The sequence below is a fragment of the Poecilia formosa genome, unplaced genomic scaffold (assembly GCF_000485575.1).
Source record: "Poecilia formosa unplaced genomic scaffold, Poecilia_formosa-5.1.2 Scaffold331, whole genome shotgun sequence".
Lineage (NCBI taxonomy): Eukaryota > Metazoa > Chordata > Actinopteri > Cyprinodontiformes > Poeciliidae > Poecilia > Poecilia formosa.
Window position 1 is genome coordinate 485,535 of NW_006800270.1, and position 27,368 is coordinate 512,902.

The window sequence follows — 27,368 nt, forward strand, 5'->3', positions numbered from 1 at the left end:
GTCCTTTGGCAGGTTATATCCTTAGAATAAGATATTTTTCCCATGTTATGAGATAAATAATCTGCCAATGGACCAAGTATTTTTTAATCAATATTAAGGAATTACTGACTTAAAACCAACTATATCTTGTTGAAAAGTTACGTTTAAGTTATTTCAAGTGCAGTAAGATATTTTCACTAGAAATGAGGTTAAAAATATTTGGTAACATTTTGTGTTTTTGCAGTGCGAGGGGTTGCTACAGGACAGCTAATAAAAAAAAATAAGATTTTTACTCAAACTCTTCATAGTTGCTGTGTCATAAAATAAAAATGACTTCCACAAACCACAATAAAAAAAGAAAGCTTTATTTATCCATCAGTTCCATCAAATCCACACCTGAGGTCACTGAGCCTCCTGGGTTCAGCCTTCGCTGGATGAAAAACACGCCGCGTCCGACTGATCCGAGGTCAGATCGAAGCTACTTCACCACAAAGATTAGGGTTAAGATTCAGGAGGCGGTAAGCTGATTCAGAGTCCCAGCCCGGGGCGATCTTCCTCCCTTTTACATCGTGTCATTTATGTATGAGCGAGAGGAGAAGCGGCAGCTTTCCCTGGCTCTCCGTCTCAGAGGTGTGCTGGGAGATTACCCCCCGATGGCGGCGAAATCCTGCGCCAAGGAGATAAGAACTCGCTCCATGTAAACTCACCAGCCACATACTTTAGGTGCAGCCAGTCGTTGCATCACCGCGTGATTCAACGCAAAAGTATTTCACAGTTTCAAAAGGCTCCTTACATCACCAACACATGAGGACTCCCGTTAGCCTTGTGGTCAATAACGTATGAAAAAAAAACAATCTCATAAGTTAAACATTATTTCATTATTAGATATGAAATGTGTTTTGTCGTTTTGTGCTGGTGGATTTCATCGCACCAGGCTCATTATTATTTAATTAGGACTCGCAAGCAAATCAATCTGACATCTGATGAACAAATCAGACGCAATGCAAATAAACTTCCAGTTCTTTCTTTTTCTGAGTCAAGTCAACATCTGCTCTAGACTTCTTAAACATTTAAAGAAGAATCAAAAGAAGAGCTGTAAAAAATTAATCTGACATCATGGATTTAAATGTCTGATGTGGCTTCTGTTTGCTGATCCTAAATTTAACAGGTTAACTGAGTAATTCAGTATATTTCTGCTTAACAAATTACAAAATGTTCTTCAGAAAAGGGGGTTTATTTACTGAGAAAAAAAAAAAATATTTTTATGAGTTTAAATAGTAAAGGAAAAAAATTAAGTACACCCCAGCTGCTTTAATTAGGTTGTTTCTTCAAACATTTAAGATTTGAAGAAACCTTTAAATGTTTTCTTTAAATGTAGAAAACATTTAAGGTTGACCTATTGTGCTTCATCAATCAATCAATCAATCAATCAATCAATCAATCAATCAATCAATCAATCAATCAATCAATCAATCAATCAAGCAATCAATCAATCAAATTTTATTTGTATAGCACATTTCAGCAGCAAAGGGTTAAAGGGTTAGCATAGATTTATGGTCTATTCAAAACATGTTCATTACATTTTGTTTTTAGCACAAAAATCATTCTCAGATAACGAGTTTTGATCTTTCGGGCTTCTTCTGACTTTAAATCCAAATCATCTGCTACTGGCCACGCCCGCAAACTCAACTCACACCTGAAAATACCTGCAAATGAATGCACAGATACGCAAACGTACATCTCTGAAAAGCAGAAGTGGATCCTCCTGCACAACCAACAAGAATGCAGCAAGTGGTTTCAACAATAAAACACTCTGTCTCTTCCAGCAGCCATTGTACAGTGAATACAATGATAAAATCAGTTGAGCAAATGTGCTAGAGCTTCACTTTGGTTGCTAGGTAATGCACAGAATGACTCACCAGTTGGGAGGTTTTAGAAATGGCTCATTTTTCAGACACCAAAAAACTTTGACTTGTTACCAAAAAACAACTGGTTTGTTTTTTTCCTTACAGCAGTTGAGGCCCAAATGGAAAAACAAAAATGTGCAAAAAGTGAATTTAAGTCATCAAAGATCAAAATTACACCACCAGACAAACCAAAACATAAAGTTAGGTGGAAATATTGGTATTTGAAAAACCAAATGAAAACAATTCACATAAAAACCAAATTTAGAAAATAACAAAATCAGACAAAAGTTAATATTTTCCAGTTCTTTTTTTTTCCCAATATAAAATGTATGACACAGACACTGCCAGACACAGACAGTGTGTGTCTGTGTCTGGTGAAGTGAATTTTTGGTTAAAATGTTTTTTTTATTCAGTGGGTAGAAAATGCAGAAATTTTACTCTAGTAAGAGTAGAAATACTTCATAATAAAATTACTCAAGTAAAAAGTAAAAAGTACTCCATTTATACTACATTTTTCCAAGTTTACTAATGTAACTGAGTAAAGTTACTTCTCAACTCTACCTGAACTGAAAGACAAACTTTCTCTTTATATTATAACTATGTTAGATTTTTTGAAAGATGAAAATTGCAGATAAATCATCTTATGTAATTTGCAAAGACGTCTGTTTACATTGAACTAAAACGTTCTCCTCCATGTTGAGTGAGACGAACATCTTCTGACACATGTTGCAAGCGGACGTCGCGCCTCTCTTCACGTGATCAGAGCGATCAGCCGCCACAGGATTAACCTCAGCTAATGTCTTTAAAACGCTCTTAAGAGGACAGCTTTGACTCTAAGCTGGCTTGACAAGTGTCAGACATGGAGGCGTTTCAGGACTCTGCAGGACGAGTCGCAGCCGGACACAAGCAGACAAGTCCTGGCTGCAAACGACTCGTTTTGTTTCCAACAAGAGGGTAAACGGATCGCCGTGTAAAGCTGGGCAGACACAGGAATTACTGATAAAACGGGCTAAAATTTTATAATTCAGAAAGTTTTTCAGTCCAAGTCGCCAAGAGTGTTCAGTCTAGTTTATTTTAGCAACAGTGATCACTTACTGATTCTGTCATAGATATTTATTTACTTACTTTATTTATTTACTTACTTAATCACGTTGTTCACATTATTAAAAAAGTTCAAGAAATGGTCAAACTCCCTCTAAATACTTTGAAATCTACAAAATATCATATTGTGCTTCAGGATATGGGGAGCCATTCAAAAACCTACACAGAAATAATCTGGATTATTTAGACTGAAATATCAAAAGAAGAAAAAATAAGGGTTCATTTTTTTATTTCTATTTTCACCATGTTATTCATTCATTTATAAATGTCAGTTTCAAACTAAATATTTAATTAGCGAGCTAAATATTACTCAAGTAATTTTTAGATATTGCTTCAAACTAAATATTTAGCTGGCAAAATGAATTTTTAGCTTTCAATGCATTTTTATTATATTTCTAGTTACATATTTAACATGAACATTTAACTTAAAATATTTAGTTTGAAATATTTAGCCAGAAAACTGAATATTTAGCTTGTCAAATAAAAACTTAGTTTGAACCAGACTAAATATTCTGTTAGCAAGCTATTAAATAACCAGCCTGCTAAACAGCAAATTACTATTTTGTTTGTATTTCCTTTTAATTCCAGTAAAGCACATTGTATTGCCTTGTTGCTGAAAATGTGCTATATAAATAAAATTACCTTTACTTAGTTAGAATGCAAATGTTTTTGCTCCAAACTAAAGAAAGCTAAATATGTTAAAAATGTAGACTAACCTAAGTCATCCAATTAAAACAGGACTGAAGATATTTCTATTTTTTAGTTTGTCTTGATAAAAACAATGCATCTATGTTTCATAATTTTGAATTTCAATGTTTTTAATGCTGATTTTAATATCTGCCTTTTGTTCTACTTTTCTTTCATTTCTGAAGTTTTAATGGGAAAAAACTTGTTTGAGATGCACTTTTATAGAGAAAAAATATAAGATATTTGTTCTAATTTATAGGTTTTATTTACAAAGATGGCCTCTCATTATGGAAATTTTCAATATCAGTTGAAACCTTTTCTGTAGGCGTTTTGAGCCTCTCTTGCATGATGTGATTCGGCTCACAGTTGAGTGTTGAAGATGAAAAGTAATTCATGCAGAAAGAGCCAGGATTCTGCATAAAGAGATGTACACGTGTATTGGCTGATGATTCAGAGCTGCAAAAAATAAATAATAAATAAAAATGGTAAATATAGGATATTCTTGTTTTCTCCTGGTCATGGTGAGCAAATAAATTATTTTTATAGTACGATAAACATTCACACAAAAATGATACAGCAGATGTATGGAGTGTCTCTTTTTCTTTTGTACACAAACTGCTGTGTCTATATATAGTATATAGACACAGCATATAGACACAAGAGGAAACTAAGACAACAAACAGGAAGTATTTGAGCGTCAAAGAGAGGATATTATAAACCAGGACTACAAAATAGATTAAAAGAGGGAAAAAAGAGGATATGCCAATCTGTTTCCTTCCTCCATTAAAAATGGTCCATCGTCCTGATGTTGACTAATCAACTACCAGTGCTCTCTTTTCCCTCTAAAAGGTGAAATAAATATTTTATACAACCACAAATCATCTGCTCAGAAGGATTGTTCTGATTTAGACAAAGTTTGACCCAACGACAAACTTTTGCCACTCAAGTTCTAATTACTAATCATAAGATATCACAGTTTAGCTAGCAGCTAGCTCAGTAGCTAGCTAAACAATTAGCTTTTCTGAATGAATTCTAAAGTGCTAATTTATTTGGTTGTTTTGCTGACTTTCAGTTCAATAAAGTTCAGCATCTGTATCAAATTGTACTATTTGAAAGGCAGATACAATTTGAATTTAAGCTAGCGCTTTAGCATTAGCTTCCGCTAAATACCGTATTAATATAGTGATTTAGAGTTAGCATAGCTAAAGTTTATGACTAGCGCTTTAGGGTTAGCGCAATAAACATTTTAGTTAGCGGTGCCCACTACTGGTTTTGACCATTAGCAATACTGGTTTAAAATGAAAATACAACAGAATTTTGCTACCACAGTGAATGTTTTGTAATCATGAACTGGGATTATTTCCCCAGCAGAGACCAGTTTGTCAGATTAGAAAGCTGTAATAGTAGCTGGTGGCCAAAATGATGCCTTCAGGCTTTTTGCCTCAGGCTGTTTGATGAGCATCTTTATTTTCTACATGGAGTCGATACAGAAGATTAATTGAGACAACCTTCACAATATGGGCCTTAATCATATATTCTGCACTCTGAGTTTCAGATAATATATATCAAAGCTAATTTAAATAGCTCTCAGTATTCACTCTGCTTGTAAAAACAACAGCCTGGATGCTTGGTGCATTGTGTATTGTGCATTCAGGCTGCGGAGCGTAATTTGTCCCTGAGATAATTTAATAAAAAGGCAGCTTTAAAATTTATTTAACTTTCTTAATCATCATTTGTCAAGACACTGGAAAATCTTAATGCTGGATTTAGTGATGCTCTGAATTAGGACAGAAATTAAGCTGTTGCATATTTGTTTAGCATTCAGAGGTTACAACAGTAAACTGATATGTTTGTTTTTGTCTTACTGCAATTAATGTCTCCAATTTTATATATTTTTGAGGGTTTTTGGCTTTATGTTGTGAGGAAGTGAGTTTATTTTACCTTAACCTGTCATTATCCAAATAAGTTGTTTGTTTTTACTCTGTTTTTGAGTTTTATCATTTAAAACATCTGAAACTACAAAACTCTCTGATTACGTTGTTTCTAAGAACACAAATAATCCACTACAATCAATCAGTTAGTTTTTTTTTTTAACAAATTACGCTTTTGTCATATTTTGATGACAATGTTGTAGCTTTTCTTATTGTAATATTATTTAAAGTGACACTACAACTTTTGGCTACTCTCCATTTGGTTATATTAGATTACATCAATTTACGCAACATTTGCAGCTATTTGGGAAAACAAATATATTTCATCCACACAAAAATTAAAATCACAAAAAATTACTATTTATAAACTTGTTAGAGCGTAAATTGTGGATCATTTTATTTTATTTCAACTGTAAATTTAAAAATAAAATAAATTTGGTGATTTTTGAGGATGACTCGTCAAATTGTAAAGTTTGTTACTGGTTTCTCAATTGTCGACCGTATGTTGTTTTTTATTACTTTTTATTTTTGTGTTTTTATAATTTAAATCAGAATGCTGAAGACTCCTTTGCATGTTATTGTTTAAATCTGGAAATTTTGCGCATGCGCTCGACGCTGGAGGACAGAAAAAGGATTCTTTTACACGTTATCCGAAGCTGCGTTGCTGCGCTGGTAGAACGATTCCCTTCACCAAATGAAGCCTGGAGATGTAGGAAGCACGGGTTTGGTGCTGCGTTTCCCAGCAAATGGGAAAATAAAGCAGAAAATCTGTTGAACAACAACTCAAAACAAATCTTCTTTTCTCTTGCTCTCTGCGTCGGCTACGCTACATGCAGACGCGTTGCCATAGCAACTGACAACAACGCCATGATATGTTTCAGGATTCATCAGTGAATCCTCAAACATTTCCCACACAAAGAAAAGAACATTCAGTTCGCTACTGTTTTACGTGTTTAGGCTTGATGTTTATTTTGTGATTATTGATAACTGATCAATAATCAGTTGATAATCAGTAGCTGCCGCTGCTATTAGCTAATCTAACACAGCGGATTAAACACCTGCTCTACTGATGATCTGGCTGAGTTGGCGTTCAGGTCGCCTTTCTTTTATTTTGTAACTGAACCGAATTCCACAGCACATCTACATGTTAAGTTTGTCATAGTCAAGCTAGCGTTACTGACCTACTTCCTTCTTCCTTACTATTTTTTGTTCTTAAGACTTTTTCCTGACCTTGTCATCCAGTTGTAATGTTGACAATTACTAGTAATCACGTTTTCTGTTATATATCAGGCGGACAATTAAGATTTTGAGAACTTAGCAGCTAAAACTGATGCTAGTCACTGTCAGGGAGCAGCTTTTTGCCCTCCAGCAGGGAAACGGGGGCAGGATATTGGACGCGTGACGTCACACTGCAAAAGGTCAATACAAATAAACTGACTTGAAGGATTAAAATGGCCTCAGCTTTACCTTTGTCTTTTTCTTTGAGGTTGTTCAGGTATTTCAGAAGCTCTGCGTTCGCCTGGACACAATAAACTTCCCTCGTCTGCAGGCCTCCGCCGCAGAGCCCGGTCATGTTGGTGCGCCGTCGGTCCTGTTGGCTCAGCAGCAAGTCGACCCGACAGTTGCTCCACTCCGTGGTTCTCCATGTGTAACTACAAGGATGACATGAAGCACCAAAGCAGGACGGGCAGGAGAGTGGGTGTAATAAAGTGTCAAAATATGCACATTTTAAATCCCGCTGATATAAACTTATGTAAATATTATATGTCACATGGTTTCAGCCAGGAAAATAACAGATGTTTAAATTAAAGTGACAATTTCTTTCACTCAAAATCCAGTTTATGTAGCTTCGTTTTAGGTTGAAGTCTGAATAATGAAACTTTTTGTCACTTGGGCCAAAAATTATATAATTTCTAATCAAATTTTACTGGATCAGCAACAAACTAAAGTGACAACAATTTAAATTTAAAGTAGTGACACATTTTGTAAGAATGGGTGTGGAAATTATTGTATCCCTAAAAATTAGGAAGGATTTTGCACGTTTTCCTAAAAATAAATAAAAATAAAGACGTATATTTTGCACATTTTTTGGTGAAAAAAACTCATCTATGAAAACAGAAGTTTTGTCACTTTTTGGATAAAATTTTATATATTTAGGAATATTTAATGATTAATTAAAAGCAGCTTTGTGTGAGCCAAATGACAAAGTAGACATGTTCCTGTTTACTATCAAAGCAAAGAGAATGCAGAAAAAATTAATATTTTCCATTATATGAACATTTTAATTTGTTTGTAATAACTTTGTGTTGATTAAAAACAAAAAGTCTTCATCTGTACACCCCTGACGTTACATTTTAAAATGTGTAGGAGCAGCAAAGTGTGAGCAGTTTGACAGGAATCCAAATAATCCCTTGGATTGGATTAAAACATATGGCTTCAGTTTGAAGTGGGCTGAAACTGAGCCGTGTGTCAGACTGAATGCAGGAACATCGTCTGTGAAAATTCAAAATAGCCTTACAGTCTCCCTGCAATTGCCTTTACTTTTTGTCTGGCACCCGCCCAGCCACTTATACTAATCTCTATCCATATGCTGACTCTCACACACACACTCACACACACACACAGGCATGAACCACCCAGGAGAGCAAATTATCCTGGTGATACGTGAAAAGGGAGGTCAACAGGAAGCGCGTGGAGCCTGAGCCAACGCTTTTATTTTTCTGTATGGTGCGAGAGCGTGACTGAAATACTGAATGAGTCCCTGCAGTATTTCATAGCAGAGTCTGAATACTGCAAGAAAAGGCAAGGATACCATAATAAAAACAACATATATTTACAGTGTAAACTGGATATTTATGTAGCATTTATAAAAAAACACAACCAGTTTTTACATCACAGTCTGAATAAGACTCAACTTTTCTAGTTTTAGGTCAATTTGGATAAAAAAAAATTACCAGACTAAATTCATTTCTGTGTTCAGAGATTTTTTAATGCTTAATTTCTTTAAAGACAGATGCCACTGAGATCACTACGCCTTTAAAACCAATTTGAAAATGTCATAAAGACCCATGAATTTCCACCAACAGATCAGAAGTTGTAGTTTTGACATCAGCAGTGTTAAAACAGTTTTAGGTTTTATTTCGTTGTAGCTTTTTGTTTGACTACTTCAGCTCGTTTTAGTTTTTAGACCGTTTGCTCATTAAATATTTTTGATTTTAGCTTACACTGCAAAAACACAAAATATTATCAAGTATTTTTGGTCTAGTTTCTAGTGCAAATATCTTAGTTTACTTTAAATAAGACAAAAGTGACTCAGTAAGATATATGAGCTTTGTAGTCAATAATTCCTCAATATTGATGAAAAAGTAACAGTTCCACTGGCTGTTTCTGCTCTGCCTGCCTCTTTTGCCTGTTTTCCCTGTCTAAGCTCAATCATTATATTTTTTTTTAATGCAATTTTGGTTACCAAGACAGGGTAACCATTTATTTGGGATATTTAAAACATTTTCCATTCCCAGTGTTAAATTATCTTGATAAATTTAAGTTTTCTTTATGTTTAAGTGGGTATACTTGCATTAATATTCTAATATTATCATTATTATTTTGGTGGATTATGGCCTCAAAATCACAATATTATATTTTTTTGCAATAATTTCTGGGGGAAATGTAAGTTTATTATTTTGACAGGCTTAAGTAGCATCAGATATAAATTACCTTGCACAGGGAGGAACGCTTCCCCCCGGAGGTTCACAGGACTCCGTCTCCTCCAAGACCGGACACTCTGCGCCCTCGCCAACAGAGAACTGGAGCACCTGTCTTCTCCGGGTGCGGGTTCCCCTTGGAGACTCGGGGTCCGCGCAGGCCTTGGAGCAGGAGCTCCAGTCGGTCCACTCCGTCACCTGGCAGTCTTTAGGCAGGATGCAGGACTGGATGGTCAGCGGCAGCTCCCGCGGTATGCACAGGCTGGGACGGAGAGGACAGAAGACGGGCAGGTGTGAAGGAGGAAGAGGAGACAGAACCAACAAGAGGCACAAGACTATGAAGTGGGAAATCTTCAGGACTGGAAGCAGAAGTCAGAACCCTGAGTTAAAATTTTAAGGTGATCTATTATGCAAATTTGAACTTCCATTTTGCTCTAAGGCTGCGTTCACACTGCAGCCTGAAGTGACCAAATTCCTTTTGTTTTTGTTTTTTTTTGCCTTAATGCGATCTGTATCTGATCTTTTCAGGACAGTCTGAACAACACAGGTCGGATTATTTTCAAATGTGACCCAGGCCACTTGGGTCGATTCAAACGTGACGCGAGTCTGAACGGCCAGGTCGCGTCATTGATATTCGACAAACGTCACTATTTAGTGTCCTAATACGGGCAAGAAAAACAACCACTATGACGGTCTATAATGAGGATTAAGTGGTCATATACTGGCTCCGGATGGACAACAACTTCAAATATATAAGCTAAGCTCCACCGTTAGCCTCCATGTTTACTTCCGCAAACACTGAGCACTTCTTCCTCATCCTCTCTTCCTCCTTCTTCTTCCTCCTCCTCTTCCTCCTTCTTCTTTGCTTAACTCCACAGATTAAAATCCCACTGATTCTCCAGTTTGAAACTAGAACCCCCTACATTTGGACACGACATGATTGGGAAAAACAATCAGCATTAGTAATGTTGCCACATATCTTTAAAATACAAAACTGAAGGAATAATACTGAACTACTTTTAAATGATCAGGTTCAAGTTTTCATGCTAATGATCCATTTAATGTGTTTAAAAAATCTAATCCTGTAAAGAAATGCAGCCTCTGTGGAGAACAAGTGATTTAATGTCATCCTGGTTTTCAAGACAAGTCGCTGCTCTGAAAGTCTGAAACTTTGGCTCCTCAATATCCAGTGACAGATTTAGAGAAAGTATATATATATATATATATATATATATATATATATATATATATATATATATATATATATATATATATATATTTTCTTTCTGCCTTTAACGCTGTCATTAGCTGATCTTATTAGCATACATGGTGCATAATGAGGTTCACATCAAGAGTAAAACAGGATTCTTTGTATTCATAAGTCAAGTGTTAAGACAACCACAACAGGCTGTGATTCATTGTTCGCCCACATCTTTGATCATCTAACAACATTTAGTCGTAATGAGTAACCCGTCCTACTTGGGTCTCTTTCCAATCATTAGAAATTTGTTCCAACCAAAGCCGTCTGTTTTCTGCGACTCGTTCTGGAAGTCCTCTCCCTCGAGGCGAAGCAGCTGACGAGCTATTAGTGCTAATTACAGCTCTGCTTCATTTAGAGCCTCTCATTTAGGCGCTACCACCGCACTTCACCTCCAGCATCTCTGATTTTTTATTTTTTTGTATAAATCAAGAAACATGCGAGCTGCATTTCTTTTTTATCTCGTAGCTCCTGTGTCTTTGCAGATTAAGACACCTCTGCAGGCTTTGAAGTAGCACCGAAGCGACACCGTGAATAATCCTGGGTTTGTTTTTCCGCCAAGCGCACATGGTGTGCTGGCTCGTTTCTGCTTTTGGAGGAAAACAATGGGAAATTTAAACAGTGAACGTGTCGCAGCGATGGCTCGATTTCTCATTTCAGATGGAAGTTGTTGTATTAAAAAGCCGCTAATGCAGCCAGTGACCCATTTTCTCTCCAATCTTTGGATCCTTTGAGCCTTCTCCGCTTGTTGTCCGCATCCATGGACATTTTGGGGTAGATCTCAAAGTTGGAGGAAGAAGTCATTATTTCTTTATCTCAGTTATTCAGACAGAATGAGGACACACTAATTTCTAGTTAAATAAATAAGCTGATGCAGAGAAAATGCTCATTTTTAAGCCTTCAGGTTTTAAATTTATATTCTAACAATGGACTTTGTATCTGCTGCTGAAAAACACGACTCTGCATCTGTCAAAAGTTTAAAGAAAACATGTTTTCTGACTTTTGAGGCTGAGAAAGAAACATTCACATTCATACATTTTGTTTATTTCACTTTAATCAAACTCTGGTTGTCATGCAGTGTGTGGTTGGTGGTGGTGAGGAGAGACGCTGAGACCCAGGTATGGTGAAGATGATGTATTTAATGGTGATAACGCACACAGTCCAAGGCAGGCAGCACGGCAGGAACAAGCACGCAGCTAATAGCCGGTAGCAACTGACCAACAGGACTAAACGAAACAAAACACTAACCAGGACTTTACAGTTCTACTGGTGAATCCGACAGAAACATACACAAACCAGGACTTAAACAGTTCTACTGGCGAGTGATTACATGACGACACTGACTACGACAAACGACGACAAGGACCCAACGAGGAACACAGACACAGGTGGGCTTAAATACACATGGAGGGTAATCAGGTAAGTAGACACACCTGGGAGACAATCAACGGGGAGGACAGGACAGAGACTAACAGGGAAACAGGAACACATTGAAAAACTCAAAAACACACAGAAAACCACGGATCATGACACTGGTTTGTTATTCTAGGAAGTCCAGCTTGATTAGGGAGGTTCTGACCTCTGATGAGGACCAAAAAACAAACAAGCTAAAAACCTCAGTTTTCGGTTTGATTAAAGTGAGTCCGGTGCAGGAAGCGGACCAAAGCGCAGGGCATTCTGGGTAAATACACCAAAACAAGCATGCAAGGCAAACGCTACTCCAGAACCACAAAATCTGATCAAGTATTTTTGATATTTTTGAAATATCTAAGTACACTTGTGATAGATTTCAAGTGTAAATGTAACATTTGTTACATTTTCAGTTACTGTGGTTCTCTTTCCCACTGCAATGTGTCAAATGATCCAAACTAAATGAAAAACCAGTTCCCCTCCTCACCTGTGGTGGCGCTGCAATAATAACTACTGAAGAAAAACAAGTGTTGCACTGAGCGCAACTTCCTTCTTCACGAAATATAAACAAAATTGGAGTATCTTCAGATTTTAGTGTTTATAGGATTCTTCTTTTGCCTTTGGTAAAAAAAAAAAAAAAAATTCTTCTGGTTACACTAACACAAAATCTTACCAAGTATTTTTGGTCAGTTTCTAGTGCAAATATGTTACTTAATTAGACAAAAAATAATTTATAAGTAACTTCTCAGCAAAATACTGGAGCTTGTTTTCAGTCAATAACTCCTCAATACTGATGAATAAGTACTAGTTCTATGCAGATTATTTCACTAAAAACATGGGAAAATATCTCGTCATAAAGATTTTTTTGGACTTTACCACTTTTTACTTGATTTCTCCTGTTGCCCTGAATCACAGCATTGATCTTCTTTTTACCTCCTGCTACATTGTTTGAAATATTAATTTAAAACACCGAAATTCTGAATAAGTTTCAAGGTTTCCCTGTTGGAAATCTAAGAGGAAACAGCACACAAATTAGAACTGGTATTGAATTATTTTGTTTTTAAAAAATAACTTTTGTATTTATAAAAAATAAAATTGAAATAAAAATAATTCCTTCACTTATAAAGTGGGGAAAATGTCTTGTTGTGAGTGAAATAATCTGCTAATGAAACTAGTAGTTGTTCATCAATATTAAGGAATATTACTGACTTAAAACGAGCTCATATATCTTGCTGAAAAGTTACTTGTAAGTTAGTTTTGTCTTATTTGCACTAGAAACTGGTCAAAAAATACTTGGTAAGCTTTTTTGTTTTTGCAGTGTAACCTGATAAAATGACTCGTGTTTTTTATTTTTATTCTTTTACCAAAAACAAAAGAGAAATCCTACAACCGTTAAAATCTGACGCTGGTCTGTATTTGTTTACATTTTGTGAAGAAGGACTTTGTGCTCAGTGTTTTCTTCAGAGGTTTTCATGTCATTTTCTTCAGTAGTTCTTAATGCAGCGCCCCCACAGGCGAGGAGGGGAACAGATTTTTCAATTGGTTTGAACCGTTTGACACAAAGCAGCGTGAAAACGAACCTAACCGGCTGAAAATGTAACAAATGTTGTAATTTCTCCAGTCCAATACAGTCTACAGGACTATCAGGTGTGAAAACATCCTTAATGTTGTGCAGTAGACGCAACGTTTCCTCTAAAAACAAAACTGATCAACAAGCAGAGGAAGTCAGAAACCTATTTTTAAAGAAAGCCGCCAGTGAGGAACCAGTGAGACACCGTGGAGAAGGAAGCGTCCCAGTGACAGATGTTCATCAAACAAAATTGGAAATGAAGCGAGCAAGATGTTCTGGGGACGCCTGGCTAGGACACGACTGGATCTCTGCTTCTCTGGGAAGTTTGCTCCAGTTTCCACAAGAAAAAACAACTATGAATATTTCAGAACAAGAAATAAACAAGTCAAGGATTAATATTAATGCTCCTAAGAGCATGCAAGTTGTTTTCAAGGTTCCTTTAAAAGTATTGATCCCAGTCAGTGGCGAGAGCCCCACCCTAACAAAGCATCAGCGGCTAGATATCCCAGAAAAATGAAGCTTTACCATAGAAGATATGCGACTGAGAGATAAATTCAGGCTTGCAGCCGTTTCCTGGAGTAGGAAAACCTTGATAAACCCACCAAGATCAAAGTCTGCCGGGAGCGGCTGTGACATTTAATACAGGGAAGGAAATGGAGACAACAGCTCATTAGAAGAATATAGATCTGCCCTACAGTTATTCTGAAAAGCCAAATGTGTATTACTCCACAAATTAATGCCAGTTATAAAAAGGATAACCTATGGCAACTCAATGTTTCATCACTTTCAGTTGAATAAAATGAAGCTTTTAAACGCGTTTTGTGGATGTGCAGTTGTAGGTCAAGCTTTCTTTCTCGGAGAATAAGAAGTCCCAAACCAAATACTCTGCAAATGAAAACGGAGCCGAGCACCGAAGCACATAATAACCTCTTTTCACAACCAAATAATCCACAACTCCTCATTTGGGGGTTCATAGGAGAGCGATCGTAAATACGATTGTACCAGTTCTGTTCCCCTGGGTTACATATATATCCTGCTAAAGTCTAACGGGTCCACAAAGTGTAGCTATAGCAGATGTATGCATCTGACAGCTGCGTAATATTGGCAGGAAAAGGAACGTGGAGCTATTTTACAGAATATGTGAAATTGGTCTGTCTATTCACAGTCACCTTGACTTTAACAATCGTGTCATAAGAAATAGGGAGGATGCAACTCAGACCGGAAATATGCTTTGCTTCAAATATGAAGCTTTCTGTAAGGACAGATTTATTTTAGTAACAACAGGAATCATGTTCTGCTTGTCATAAGACAGATGAAAGTCTGAGGGAGTTTTTTTGTTGGACGAGGCGATTTCTATCCAAAACATTTCAATAATAACTGAAAACGCACCATCGGAAGGTTGTTAATGTTTTATTCTGCTTTCAATTCATAATGTAATGAGAAATTATCAATAATTATATTCAAAAATATGTATCTTAAGAATATAAGTCTGAGTCTTGATGAAGTTATATGTAAAAACACGATAGTTTAAATGGGACCTACTAAGCAAATTTGGCATTTTCCACATTTTTCTACTTCCATTTGGGTCTCAACTGCTTCTATAAACAACCTAAGTACTAAAAAACCTTTTTTTGGCAACAACTTAAGGTGTTAACTTAGTGTCTTATAAATGAGTTGTTTCAAAAACACCCCAAAAGTTAAGTCAGATTTGACCTACGCCATTACCTAGCAACCACAGCCAAGCCCAGCCCCGTTACCTAGCAACCGCACCTGGGCCCAGCCCTGTTACCTAGCAACGCAAGCAGAATTCCAGCATGTTACTTACTCATAAAGTAGTACCAAAGAGTAGGGAACTAAATACTAATGCACACCACGCTTTGTATATTCTTATAAATAATGCTGAAAATCAGGTATTAATTTTATTCCACTTCAAAGTTTTTTGTTGGTATTTAATGTTAGGTCAAAGCAATGTAGTAAATTACTTAAGTTTGGCATTGTACATCGGAAAGTATCCCAAGATTTGCTTTCTTTGCCCTCATCAAAAAAAAGAAGAATAATTAAATTGAATTAAAAAAAAAGAAATAAAAAGACATGCGTTCTATAAATCGTATGATGAGCTAAAACAGTTGTCAGGATAGTTCTATTAGCTTTTAGCAGAGCAAATCAACAATAAATGTCCAACAATTTAAACCAAAGCCAAACTTTACACAGTTAATCCTCAATATGTCCATCTAATATAAATGATTTCAGTTCATTTAGAACACAGGTGTCCAAAGTGAGGGCTGAGGGCCAATTGTGGCCCATGAAAAGATTTTGTTTGGGCACAGGTCAAACTATTTTGGTCAGTAGAAAACAATGAATGATCCTAAAAAAATTGTAAATTGTTTTTCTTTTAATAGGGCAATAATCTGAAACCCTGTTAATGATTTGGATCTAAACAGATTTCATTATAAAATTGTTTTTGTTGTCAATCACAAAAATCACAAACTAATTTTTAAATGTTCAATTTAGTGAATTTTGTGGTCTGCCAATAGTTTAAATTTATTCATTTTGGCCCTCAGGATGAAAAGTTTGGAGACCACTGCTTCAGGAAGTTCCTCCAGATTTTCCAACAACGCATAAAAAATTAAAAATCCTCTACAAGTTTATGTAGCGATAGTGTCTTGACGTCTTGTGTGAGCAAATACTCTTTCTGACAGGTTTGGCAGAAACATACAAATACAAGTTTCCTTTAGAAACATTTGATTTTAGTCGACTGCCAAGTTCACACTGACAGAACTTCCTGTCAGACATTTTGCTCTCAGATACATTGTTAGACGGGAAGAATTTGCAGCGAGTGAATAGAAACTGACAGCTATTAATCTTTCTTATTTTCAGTCTGACAACGCGTCTTTGTAGCGCTCAGCGAGGATAAAGGCGGGTCAAACAGGTTAGATTTGACATGAAGAAACTCAGATTTAAAGAATATGTGTTGGATAATAATTCATCACTTAAAATATTTTGAAGAGCTCCAATTTTTTACTTTCTTTTATTTGAGTAAAATAACTGACTTGTCTCACTATTCTTTTAAAATGTTGAAACTATTAGCTTTCTTCCTATCTGAAATTATTTGAACTCGACCTTTTGAATCATCAAATGTTTCAAAGCCAGAAAAACTTAAAATTACACATCATAAAGGACAGTTAGCCTTTTCTAGATACTAAAAAAACTTTGGAGATGCAACTTCTTAAAACAGACATCTAGCCAAGTATTCGCAACTCAAGAAAAAAGATGGAGTGAGACCTCTTGTTTTCCTTGGACATCCCTGATGTACATAAGGGTTTGTGAAACTAATAAGGTGAGAAAAACCAAAATCTCTCAATTCAGAACATATTTTCTTTCAGAATTAAGAAGAATTGGAAATCTGGCTTCAGAAGAGGCATGAAGATAAAACGTTGTTTTAGCAGCAAGTCACCAGTCAGACCATCAACAAAAACATAGATAATACTGGAGATACTAACGTTCCTCAGGTAAGAAAATGTTTTTGTCTTGTTTTGCTATATACTGATTTACTTTTTGCTTCTTCTGTCACTCAAACAGCATCTGCTGATGTCTGCCACATGAAACAAATCCATGTTTTTATCCCTGGAAATGAACCGCGGCAGTGAAATACTGTTTTTCACCTACAGTGTCTGAGTCGGATAAAAGGAAACGGGTGAAGTCTGATTGTATATTTTCTTATTTTAACTTCTTATTATTTAATGGATAGATGTAGCTGTAGGCAGAGTGGAGTGACTGTATCATCAAAATATTTCCTCAAACATTTTAGATAACTCAAAGCACTAAAAGTAAAAACAACGCGTAACATCCCCTGCTACATTTTTCTTTCTTATTTTGTATCTATTCCTCAAATATGGTCATGAAAACGAACACAAGTAAAACAGGAGACATTTAAAAATGACCCTATAAATATAAAAAGCTTTGAGTTTTATTTTAGATTCATAATTGCATTTTAAACTTTTATGACCTAGCAATAAGTTCTCTGTCAGTCTGAGTAATGCCTGATTTCCTAATGAATTTTAAAACAAAAAAAACACCCAATACGTTTTTTTGTGTGTGAAAAGCATCAAAGTCATGGCTTAGATTGATCTCATGTCACAGAGAGACGTTTTTTGTCACTTCCTTCTGCAGAACTCGACATCAAATTCACTTTAATGGTAGTTGTTCCTCTTAGTTTTGACAGCGTGGCGCTAAAAAAGACCCAGCCGACAATCGTCTTCCTCAGTGTGTCGCCTCCTGACAGGGAGGAGCAAAATTCAGCAGGACAAATCCGACATGTTTCCCTGTCATGAGCAGCAGACGGATCATAGAGGCAGGAAATGAGGTTAAAATGACAGGGGAAGATATACAAATACCAAAATTCAAGTCGTCCCTGATCTTTGTTTAACATAGTGTATGAAAAATTTGTTATAAAAGTGCAGAAAAAAACAAAACATACAGAAAAGGATGAGAAAAAAGTAAGAAAACTGACTTTAAAGTTCTAATTCATTGTTAATCTATGTCAAAATCCAAATTAATAAGCAAATATTTAAAGGTGTATGTCAATTATGTTGCTACTGTATGGAAATAATCATAGAGCTGTTTCTTTCTTGATATAGAATTATACCTGCACTTCATCGACACTGAATGTCCCAAATTTATTTGGTAGATTTCAGTTTTAACACAAAATTTACCAGATGGTGCTTAAACAATTTAAACAAATCTGTTTCTGATAATAAAATGTCAGAATTTTGAGAGAAAAATATAAATTCTTAAAAAAAAATCTAAATTCTGATAAAAATGTCCAGATTTTGAGAAAGAAGTCAGTATTCTGAGATTAGTCTAGTTTTTGTAGGATTCATATTTAGCTGCAGCATTGCTGCCACTATTCTTCTTACATTGGTCCACACGTCACATGTCACATACAAAAGTTTGTAGAAATTAAATAAAAACAAACAAAAAGAGACAGACAACATGGCAGAATACATGTAATTTTAGGTTCAAATATGTAAGATATTCAATTCTCAACCTGGAAATTATATTGTCTGCAGTTTCTTGAAATATTGTTTAATATATCCAATAAAATCTTAAATATAGCTTCAGTCTGCATTAATCTCCAGAGATGCATACCACAGAACTGTACAGTTTTCTTCTGTCCATTAGTTTTATCTTTTGGGAAAATGTATCGCTTTTTAATAACTTGGCAAATGAAATGTTTGTTTTTAATCTGAGCTGCAGAGCTTAACTTTTATTTAAAAAGTTTTTGTTTTACGTATTTGTTAAAACTGTCTCCATGTGGTGAGAGAAGGTCATGAGACAGATAATCTATGAAAAAATCAAACTCTTTCACCTCCTTCCTGAGCTGCTGTGACTGTTTGAAGAAATGCACCGAAAACAACCAATCTAAGCCAGGAGGCGGGTTTTAGCGCTGTCAATCAACTGTGTGAATCTGCTGCTAAATGTCCAATGCCAGAAAAACAACTTACTGTTGTTGTTCTGTTGTTACAGAAAAACTGTTTATCTGCTGTCATGCATGTTAGCAAATGGGCATGATTGACAGCGCGAAGCACCGCCTCCTGGTTCTGATTGGCTGTTTTAATTACAATTAGCACTGTGAGAAGGCAGATGAGTTAGATTTTTTTTTACAGATTATTTGTAAAAAAAAAAATAATATTACTGCCATGACAGCAGTAATATTTAACTTTCAGTTTGATTAAATATATATTTTTAGTTGGCCTAATCCTGTAAAAGTGTTTACAGCCAAAAAGAGTAATAATCCAAAATGAGGTACTTACTTGCGCCCCACTCTGCTGCCGTTCCGGTGGATGCAGGCCACTTCCCGGGTCTGGTATCCCACCTGGATGTCCCAGAACGGACTCTCCTGCCGGTTCAGCCGGTTCCTGGACCGTTTCTTTTGAATCAGCTCCCTGGTTTCAGGATCCTTCACCCCTCCTCGCTCCCTGAGCCCCTGACCTTTGCCTTTCCGCCGTTTCGCCTGCCGTGCGGTCCGGGTCTGCGGCAGGACGCAGGGGGTCCACGGTCCGACCCTAAGGCTGTACAGGCCTTCCGGACCCACACAAGCTCCCGGTTTACAGGACTGGAACTCGGTGAGGTTCGGGCAACTGGCTCCTCCGAAAAGCGGAGGAACCAGGACGCTGCGGACTCTGTTCCTGAGGCCCGTTCCGCACGTTTTGGAGCAGGAGGTCCATGGCGAATACTCGGTGACGACGCAGTCCTGAGGGCAGGGGATCAAACACGCCTGCTCCAGGCGCGGCTTGGGCTCAAAGTACTCACAGATGGCGTCCTCTGCAGGAGACCCATCCGCCTTGAGCGTGCAGCCCACCTCCCGGGTCTGAATGCCCTCCTCGCCACCGCTGCACATGAACTGCCGCGCGGCGCCGAAGGTCCTGGCCGACACCGGCACGCACTCGTTCCAGGCCCCCAGCTGCCAGTCGTACAGGTCCTTGTGCCAGTCGCACACGCGGAAGCAGTTCCTCTGGTTGGAGGGCCGCTGAGCCTGGTCACAGTTGGTGTGGAGGGTCGTCCATCCGTCCACGTGGGCGCACCAGACCGCCCGGCTTTGGCTGCCGCCCGGGCCGCAGTCACTGCCCATGCATCGCCCCCACGGACCTGCGGAGCGAACGGACAGGATCAGACATGGCGAGGAGGAAGGAGCAACGTCAGAAAAATAAATAAATCCTGTTTGATGCATGATGCAAAATATATTATAATAAGTGAAACAATCTGCCAGTTGAATTAGCAGATTGTTTCGTCACATATTTTAATGAGGGAATGACATCATAACATGATGTGAAGCTCAAAAGAGTCAAATTTACATGATACTGCCCCTTTAAATACATATACATCTAACATATTGACCAAAGTTCCAGGTACTGTGAATCAAAGGCAGGTTTTGGGGTTTTTGTGCAGAACTCAGTGTTTAGGCAGGTTTGCAGTTTTCTGGAGGTTTGTTCCAGATTTGTGGTACATAGAAGCTGAATGCTGCTTCTCTTCATTTGGTTCTGGTTCTGGGGATGCAGAGCAGAACCAGAACCATTAAGACCTGAGACGTCTAGAAGGTTGACACAACCGCAGATCTTTAATGTATTGTGGGGCCAAAACCGTTCAGTGATTTATAAACTAACAGCAGTGTTTTAAAGTCTATTCTCTGAGCTACAGGGAGCCTGAAAACTCCCTGTATTTGACTCTACAAATTAACCGAATCTGCAGGAAAATAACAAATCTAACAACAATACTGACAAAGGTGGAAAACTGCTTTGATTAAAAATAAATTGGGGGGAAAATAACAGAAAAGTTAGAATGCAGCAGGTACAAATTGATAGACACAAAATTACCCTTTGATTTTTTTTCTGAATGGTAAACAGCAAGTGAATGTTGTTTTTTTTATTATCTGGGATAGTGATGGTGATAGGTGATCAAAGGGAAGCAGCTGAAAGACCAAAGTGCTGTGAATTATCTGTGGCATTCATCAAACCCTTTTGGCAGCCAGCATATATTGCTTCAAACAGTCGGTACCAGCAATTTTCCAAACAAACATCTCCGGCCCAGATGTACGGTTTCATTGCATGAATACTTATACAACCCAGTGCACAGATGATGCAAAGAACAGGACATGTTTGCAAATGTTGCAGAATCTGAGTCATTTAGTGAGATTTTAAAGCTCCCATCTGTGCTGTCAGGAATTCTGATCTAAACTACGGTAATAAATAAGGGACAAAACTCTGTTGCAAACTCTCAAAATGATCTTGTGAGTTTTGTGAGTCAGACAGTTTTCTTCAGAAAACTAGAATGATTTATATTGTATTACATGTCAGAGTTCAACTACTACAATGATGCATTAGGGATATTTTAGACATAAAACTTTGTTTAAGAAACTCAGACATTTTTAGATTAAACTCTGAAATTCTTTGGAAAAAAAAAAAAAAGACATTTCTGAGTCAAAAATATTTCTGAATTTGAAAAGTCAAAATTTGCTAGAGAAAACCCCTGAAATTTTGAGGTTGATTTCAGAAACTTTGCAGAAAAAACATGGAAATTTCTGCATTTCAAAAGTTGAAATGTTTTTTTTTTCTGGAAATTTTTTTTTCTAGCAAATTAGTGATTTTTAAAGACACATAAATTCCCAAATTTTTTCTAGAAAATTTCTGAGATTAATCTCAAAATCTAATTTATTTCTAGACAATTTTTGACTATTTTTTGTATTAATTTTCAAGATTTTTTGGCAGAATTGCACTCCTTAGTTCTACCCTGGCCCTAATGTAAAAAAGTAACAGCCCTGTAAGCGTTCTTAAATGTTTTAATCTAAAATTAACCAACCTGTGATCAAACATAACGAGAAAAAAATAGGATTAATTAACACAGTTTGGCTGTAGTCTGATTGTGTCACCCAAAGGTTATTAATACCACAACAGGAGAGAAATCTAATTAAATAGAAAGCTTCACATTTCAACTACCAAGTTGATTATGTTAGTATGTGGCAAATCAAAATGCTTCTGGTTATAATTAGATAGCACAGCAACAAAGAGCGGCCGTCTGTAGCCTGATGTTTCCCTCAGAGGAACTAGTGGTTTGTTTGGCTAAAAGTTATTTTCTCCCTGACATTTATTGTTGCCATGTAAGTTCAGTTACGCCTGGCAGTTGGTGGTTACCGTAGCAACCAGTAACCGACAGCTCCTCCCCCTTTTCCTGTTTTGTAACTGCGGTGTTGTGATCAGATCTGCGTTTTCTTTACAAGCACCATATTTTAACACATATTTTAGACAAATTTTATGCGTAATATTGCCATGTTTTGTATACGTTTTAAACCGTTACCTGTATTTTAGCTGTGTTTAATTTTGCAACTGTTAACTGCTATCAACTGTCATGTTATTTATTGTATTTTATTTAATGTATAGGACTTTTATCACTTTTAAAGCAAAGTAATGCTTTGTGTGATAGTTTTTGAATGTTATGTGTGTGATTTTATCTCTCATGGACTGAATATATATATATATATATATATATATTTTTTATCATTTATATTAAAAAATTAGAGTAGTTATGTGGGTTCATGGTGTGAATTTATGTTAAATACGGTAGCAGGCAGCGCCCCTCTTTCTGCTGCTGTCTGTGAGGCTGAGGTGAACCGCCAACTTGATTTTATCTCTTGTTAGAATAAATACAGTGAAGCTGGGCGTGTCTGCTGTGAAGTCAAACAAAGAAGGGTTACAAAAAAAGGTTTTAAAAATGTGAGTACTAGTGTAAAAAACAATAAGACTAATATGCAGATTAAAATGTGGTAAATTCTGTTAAATTTTGAAAACAAAACATAACTAGGCCAGTCGCAATGCATCAATTAAAAACATGGTAAATTAAAACAAACGAATGATTTATCGTTTTTTGCTGGTGGGTGAAAACCATTTGATTTGTGTGACTTTGGTGATGGCACTCATTAAAATGTAATGTTTGTTCAGCTATTGTCTGTCTGTGTTTTCGTTAAAACTTTGTAATTTTGTGTTTTTACGATGTAAAGCATTCTACTGCTGAAATGTGCTACACAGATAAACTACACTGAGTGATGTAAAAGTTTTCAGTCTGGTTTATTGGTCTCAACTCGCCCTTTTTTAAGGACAACTCTGCACGTCATAAACTAACATTGGCTGTTAACGTTTTTATTTCTACTATTGCACACAAGGGGTTTGCAAATTTGATCCCCTTAAGGGAGTTTTAATCTCCTCCCATCCTTAGATGTTCTTGTAATCAGATAATCTCACACTTCTTCAGTCTTTTTGAAGGTCAAAGTACAACTACAGGATTAAGAATGAAAGGAAAACGGCAGGAAGAGGCTTTGGAAGAAACTTCAGACAGAATATTGACTCAGACCATCCTGAAAGACAGTTTCACAATCTTTTAAATTTAAAAAGAAGTGGCTGGTGGTGAAATCTGGACAGTACTCCACTGTACCTTCAATTGCACTGCAAAGAAAAATATTTAGGAGAGTCAGGGCAGTAGAGGTTTGACTTTTACATCTTTGTAAATTTCTTTAAGCTTAATGGACATCCAGCAGATACATTTAGTTTTAAACATATTTATTGGAAATCTTGTGATTCAGTGTTACAAAGCCTGATTATGATTTATTTTTAAAAAAAAGTTACAGTAGTGCGTTATGAGGCCAAGTAAACGGTCTAAAAATTAAAAAAATGTCCTGATGAAGTAATATGTTGGCCCAAGATGTCCCCTGACATCATCTCCCTCCGTCTCTGCCGTGTGTGGGTCGTAATATCCTCCCTGTCAGAACCGGAGTCTGATCTCTGACTGGGCCTCAAGTGTCCATTTAATGAACGCCGTCTCTGTCCCTGCAGGGTCAGCCTCACTAATGAATGGGTCGCTGTGTCTCCCTCTCTCTGCTCATGTCTGTTTATTATTTTCTTTTGCTCTCAAAAACAGGATGTCTCTCGCCGGCTCTGCAGGGTCAGAGTTCACCTGAGGTTCATTTCTGCGGCGCAGTGTTTAAGCCTGCAGACGGGATCCAACTTCACTACGGCTAAAACAATATAGACGAAAAAAACAAAACGGCGAATAAAAAAATAGCAGCAATCACAAGGTTTTAAGAAAACCTCCAAATATTTTATTCTACATAAAATATTTTCAGCTGGACTCAAAACTCCTCCACCGTATTTTCAGAGTGGGTCAAAATCTGCAGTAGAATAAAATAATATAGGAATAATTTGCAGGGTGAAATGGAGGTGAAATGAAGAGGGTAACATTTAATAAAAGAAAAAAACATTTTTTAAGATTGTTTCAAACTACTTAGAGTTACTTTTGTGCTGTTCTGAAACACTGATGCTGGTATTTTGTTCTCTAATTTCTCCACTTTTTTCACGTCCAGTACCGATATCTGAGGTTTAGTATCGACCAACAACGATATGATCAGAGCTGAATTCACTTGAAATGTTTTTGTTTTTAAACAGAGATATACGTGTATTTTTTTATATTTTTTTTTGAGATCTGTGCCCGAGCGGCGCATTTTTATATACCCCTATCTTTTCACGTTTTTTGTCACATGTGTAAAAAACAACTTTAAGGCCAGACGTTTGTGCAAAACCACAAAATATTTATGTTAAGTGGGTAAAGACGGTTTTTATTTTATTTTTTATAGAAACATGCATTTTCTTGTTGATGTTACTGTTAAAAATTCACTTTTCAGGTTGAGGAAGCAACTTAACTTAGTTACTTTTTAGATCAGGTAACCGGTAAAGTAAGCTACGTTTTAAAGGATCCACCTGATTAATTTCCAACACTGTCAATTAAATATCCAGGTTTAAAAAAGCAAATTTAGTCACTTACTGAACCATTTGTCTGTTTTAAAAATGAAAAATTTTGTTCAAAAATCCCCTCATCTTGTAATATTATCATACTTTAACTGATGATGGGTGCAAAATGTAAAAAGTAACTTATGTCAGCCTTTATTTATGGTAATTTTGCACGACCTATGCAAACATTTTGAGCAGATTGTAAATTCTGGGGTGAGTTTTGGATTAATAAATGTTTCTTTGGATTAAATCCAGCGATTGGTTTGTACTTTCCGATCAACTCACCGAGGCGTCCCTGTAGAGCGAATTAACCCTGTAATTCAGTAACTACATGTTTCTGTAGCCGCAGGGAGGACAAAGTGTTACCATATTGAACTTTCTGCCTCGAGCCACAGTAAGCTCAGCAGTAAATTCACTTGCCAAGAGCTACAAAGTAAATCTGCAGTGGATGAAGCAGACAGACAGGAAAACACTGACCGTTACGTCATTGTGCTCCCTGTTATTTGGTTCCTCATTGAGACCTTTCTGTGTTAATGGCCGACATCAAAGCACAAGACGTTAATGTGGCAAAAAAAAAAAAGCTGAATATGAGGGAGAGAAAGAAAATGACCAGCGGCTAACACTTTACATCTGAAGGAATATTTTCAGCAGCTTAGCATTCATGAAAGACGGTTAACCCCGACCTGCTTTCAGTGTGAAGAGGCCCTGGGCGGCCGAGCCACATTGACTCAGACTGGCTGTAAATTTCATTAACTGTAATACTGCGATTATGTGAGGAAAGGCTTTGATGACGAACCGTTCATCACGTCCATGCAGCAGCTGCAAAACAGACATTTTAACCCATTGTTAAACGAGTCTCCTCCATTTTTATCTGCGCCGCTCTGCATACAGAACCGGGATTACAGCTTAATGACACCAAGTGGGTCCCATTTAATGGGCTCATTACCTTAAACAGACTTCCTGAGTTAAATGCAAAATATGGAGAACAGGTTTGTTCCCTCAGTGAATTCATATCATTCAACTATGAGTTTATCTTCACATCCGATTAGACTCATTTTACAGTCTGTGCACAAAGACACGGCCAGAATTATGAAGTAACTAGTTACATTTACTCAATTACATTCCTTTTTGGAAAAGAAATATTTTTACTGCTCTGTACTTTTTACTTTTACTTGAGTAAAACTTCTGGATTTTCTACCCAATGAATGAAAAACAAACATGTTTTAACCAAAGATTCAGTCGACACAGTTTCTGTTAAAGATCCATAAGTTTTACATTGAAAGAAACTGATTTGGAAAAATGTTCTTTTGCCTGATTTACTCTGTCACCAATATTGGTAATAAAATGTTGCCACTTTGCCACAAGAAAACACAGAAGAAACCCAGAAAAATCACAAATGTGCCTATAAATACATAAATAAATATATACAAATAATATTAAAATGATCAGCTCCCTCAGACTTTTTTAAGTGTTATTGATTGGTAATGCTCTGGTTTTTCAAGGTTAAAAGGAAATAAATCAACATTTATTTTATTCAAGCCGATCTTTATGAGCTTAAAAAAACCCTAACAATCGAAAGAGAAAGTAAGAAATGTCAAAAATCCTACAAAACTCAACATGACAAAAACAAAAAAAGAAAAAACACAAAATCTTACCCAGTATTTTTGGTCTAATTTATCCACTTTAAATAAGACAAAACTAACTATAAGTAACTTTCCTGCAACAAATAGGAGCTTATTTAATAAATAACTCCTTAATATTGATGAAAACTATTAGTTCAACTGGCAGATTATTTCATTTACAGAAAGGGAAAATGTCTTGTCATAATGAAATAATCTGCTGTATTATATTATATATTAAGGAATTATTTATATAAAATAAGTTTTCTGAAAAGTTTCTTGTAAGTTTGTTTTGTCTTATTTGATGTTTTAACTTACTTGACCCAGAAACTGGACAATAAAAAACTTGGTAAGATTTTGTGGTTCTCATTATCCTGCACCTCCTGTATATTTGAGTTTTAGCCAACAGGTTTTTGGGAATCAACCCAAAGGAGCTAGAATATTATTTTTTCATGTATTTTCCAGAGATTTTACTAAATAAATTAGAACAAGCCATGAGATGACAGGCAGCCTGTGAGTAAACAGCCTTAAGATCCAATTTAAAACAGGTTCTGTTGTTGTCGACCGAACCGCTTCATCCTCTGGGTGAAGCTGTTCGGTCAATTATTCATGTGCCAAAGATAAAAAGTGTTAAATAAAGATATAAGCATTCATATAAGACAGTCCAGGTACTGGATTAAAAATAGGTGAAAAAAGCAGCGAAGAAGAAACTTTGAGAGAGCGTAACGTCACTACGAAATGCTCTGTTAGTAGTTTAACTACTTTAAATTACTTTAACAACACAGTGATGAAAGTGTTACACAAAAACTCAAAGGTTTCTCTGTAAAATGTTAAAATTAAGGTGCAAAATCAAAGATAAATAATGTAATTTCTAC

At 36.4% G+C, this 27,368-nt stretch overlaps 1 protein-coding gene across 1 annotated transcript in view; it reads right to left on the reverse strand.

Annotated features, from left to right (window-relative positions):
- thsd7ab (thrombospondin, type I, domain containing 7Ab) overlaps nt 1–27,368 on the reverse strand; it is a 224,633-nt gene that overhangs the window by 112,914 nt on the left and 84,351 nt on the right. The window contains exons 2-4 of the mRNA XM_007573511.2: nt 19,358–20,192; nt 9,320–9,568; nt 7,073–7,257 (exon numbers count right to left, since the gene is read on the reverse strand). Coding sequence (XP_007573573.1) covers nt 7,073–7,257; nt 9,320–9,568; nt 19,358–20,192 — 1,269 coding nt within the window. The remainder of the gene's footprint in view (nt 1–7,072; nt 7,258–9,319; nt 9,569–19,357; nt 20,193–27,368) is intronic.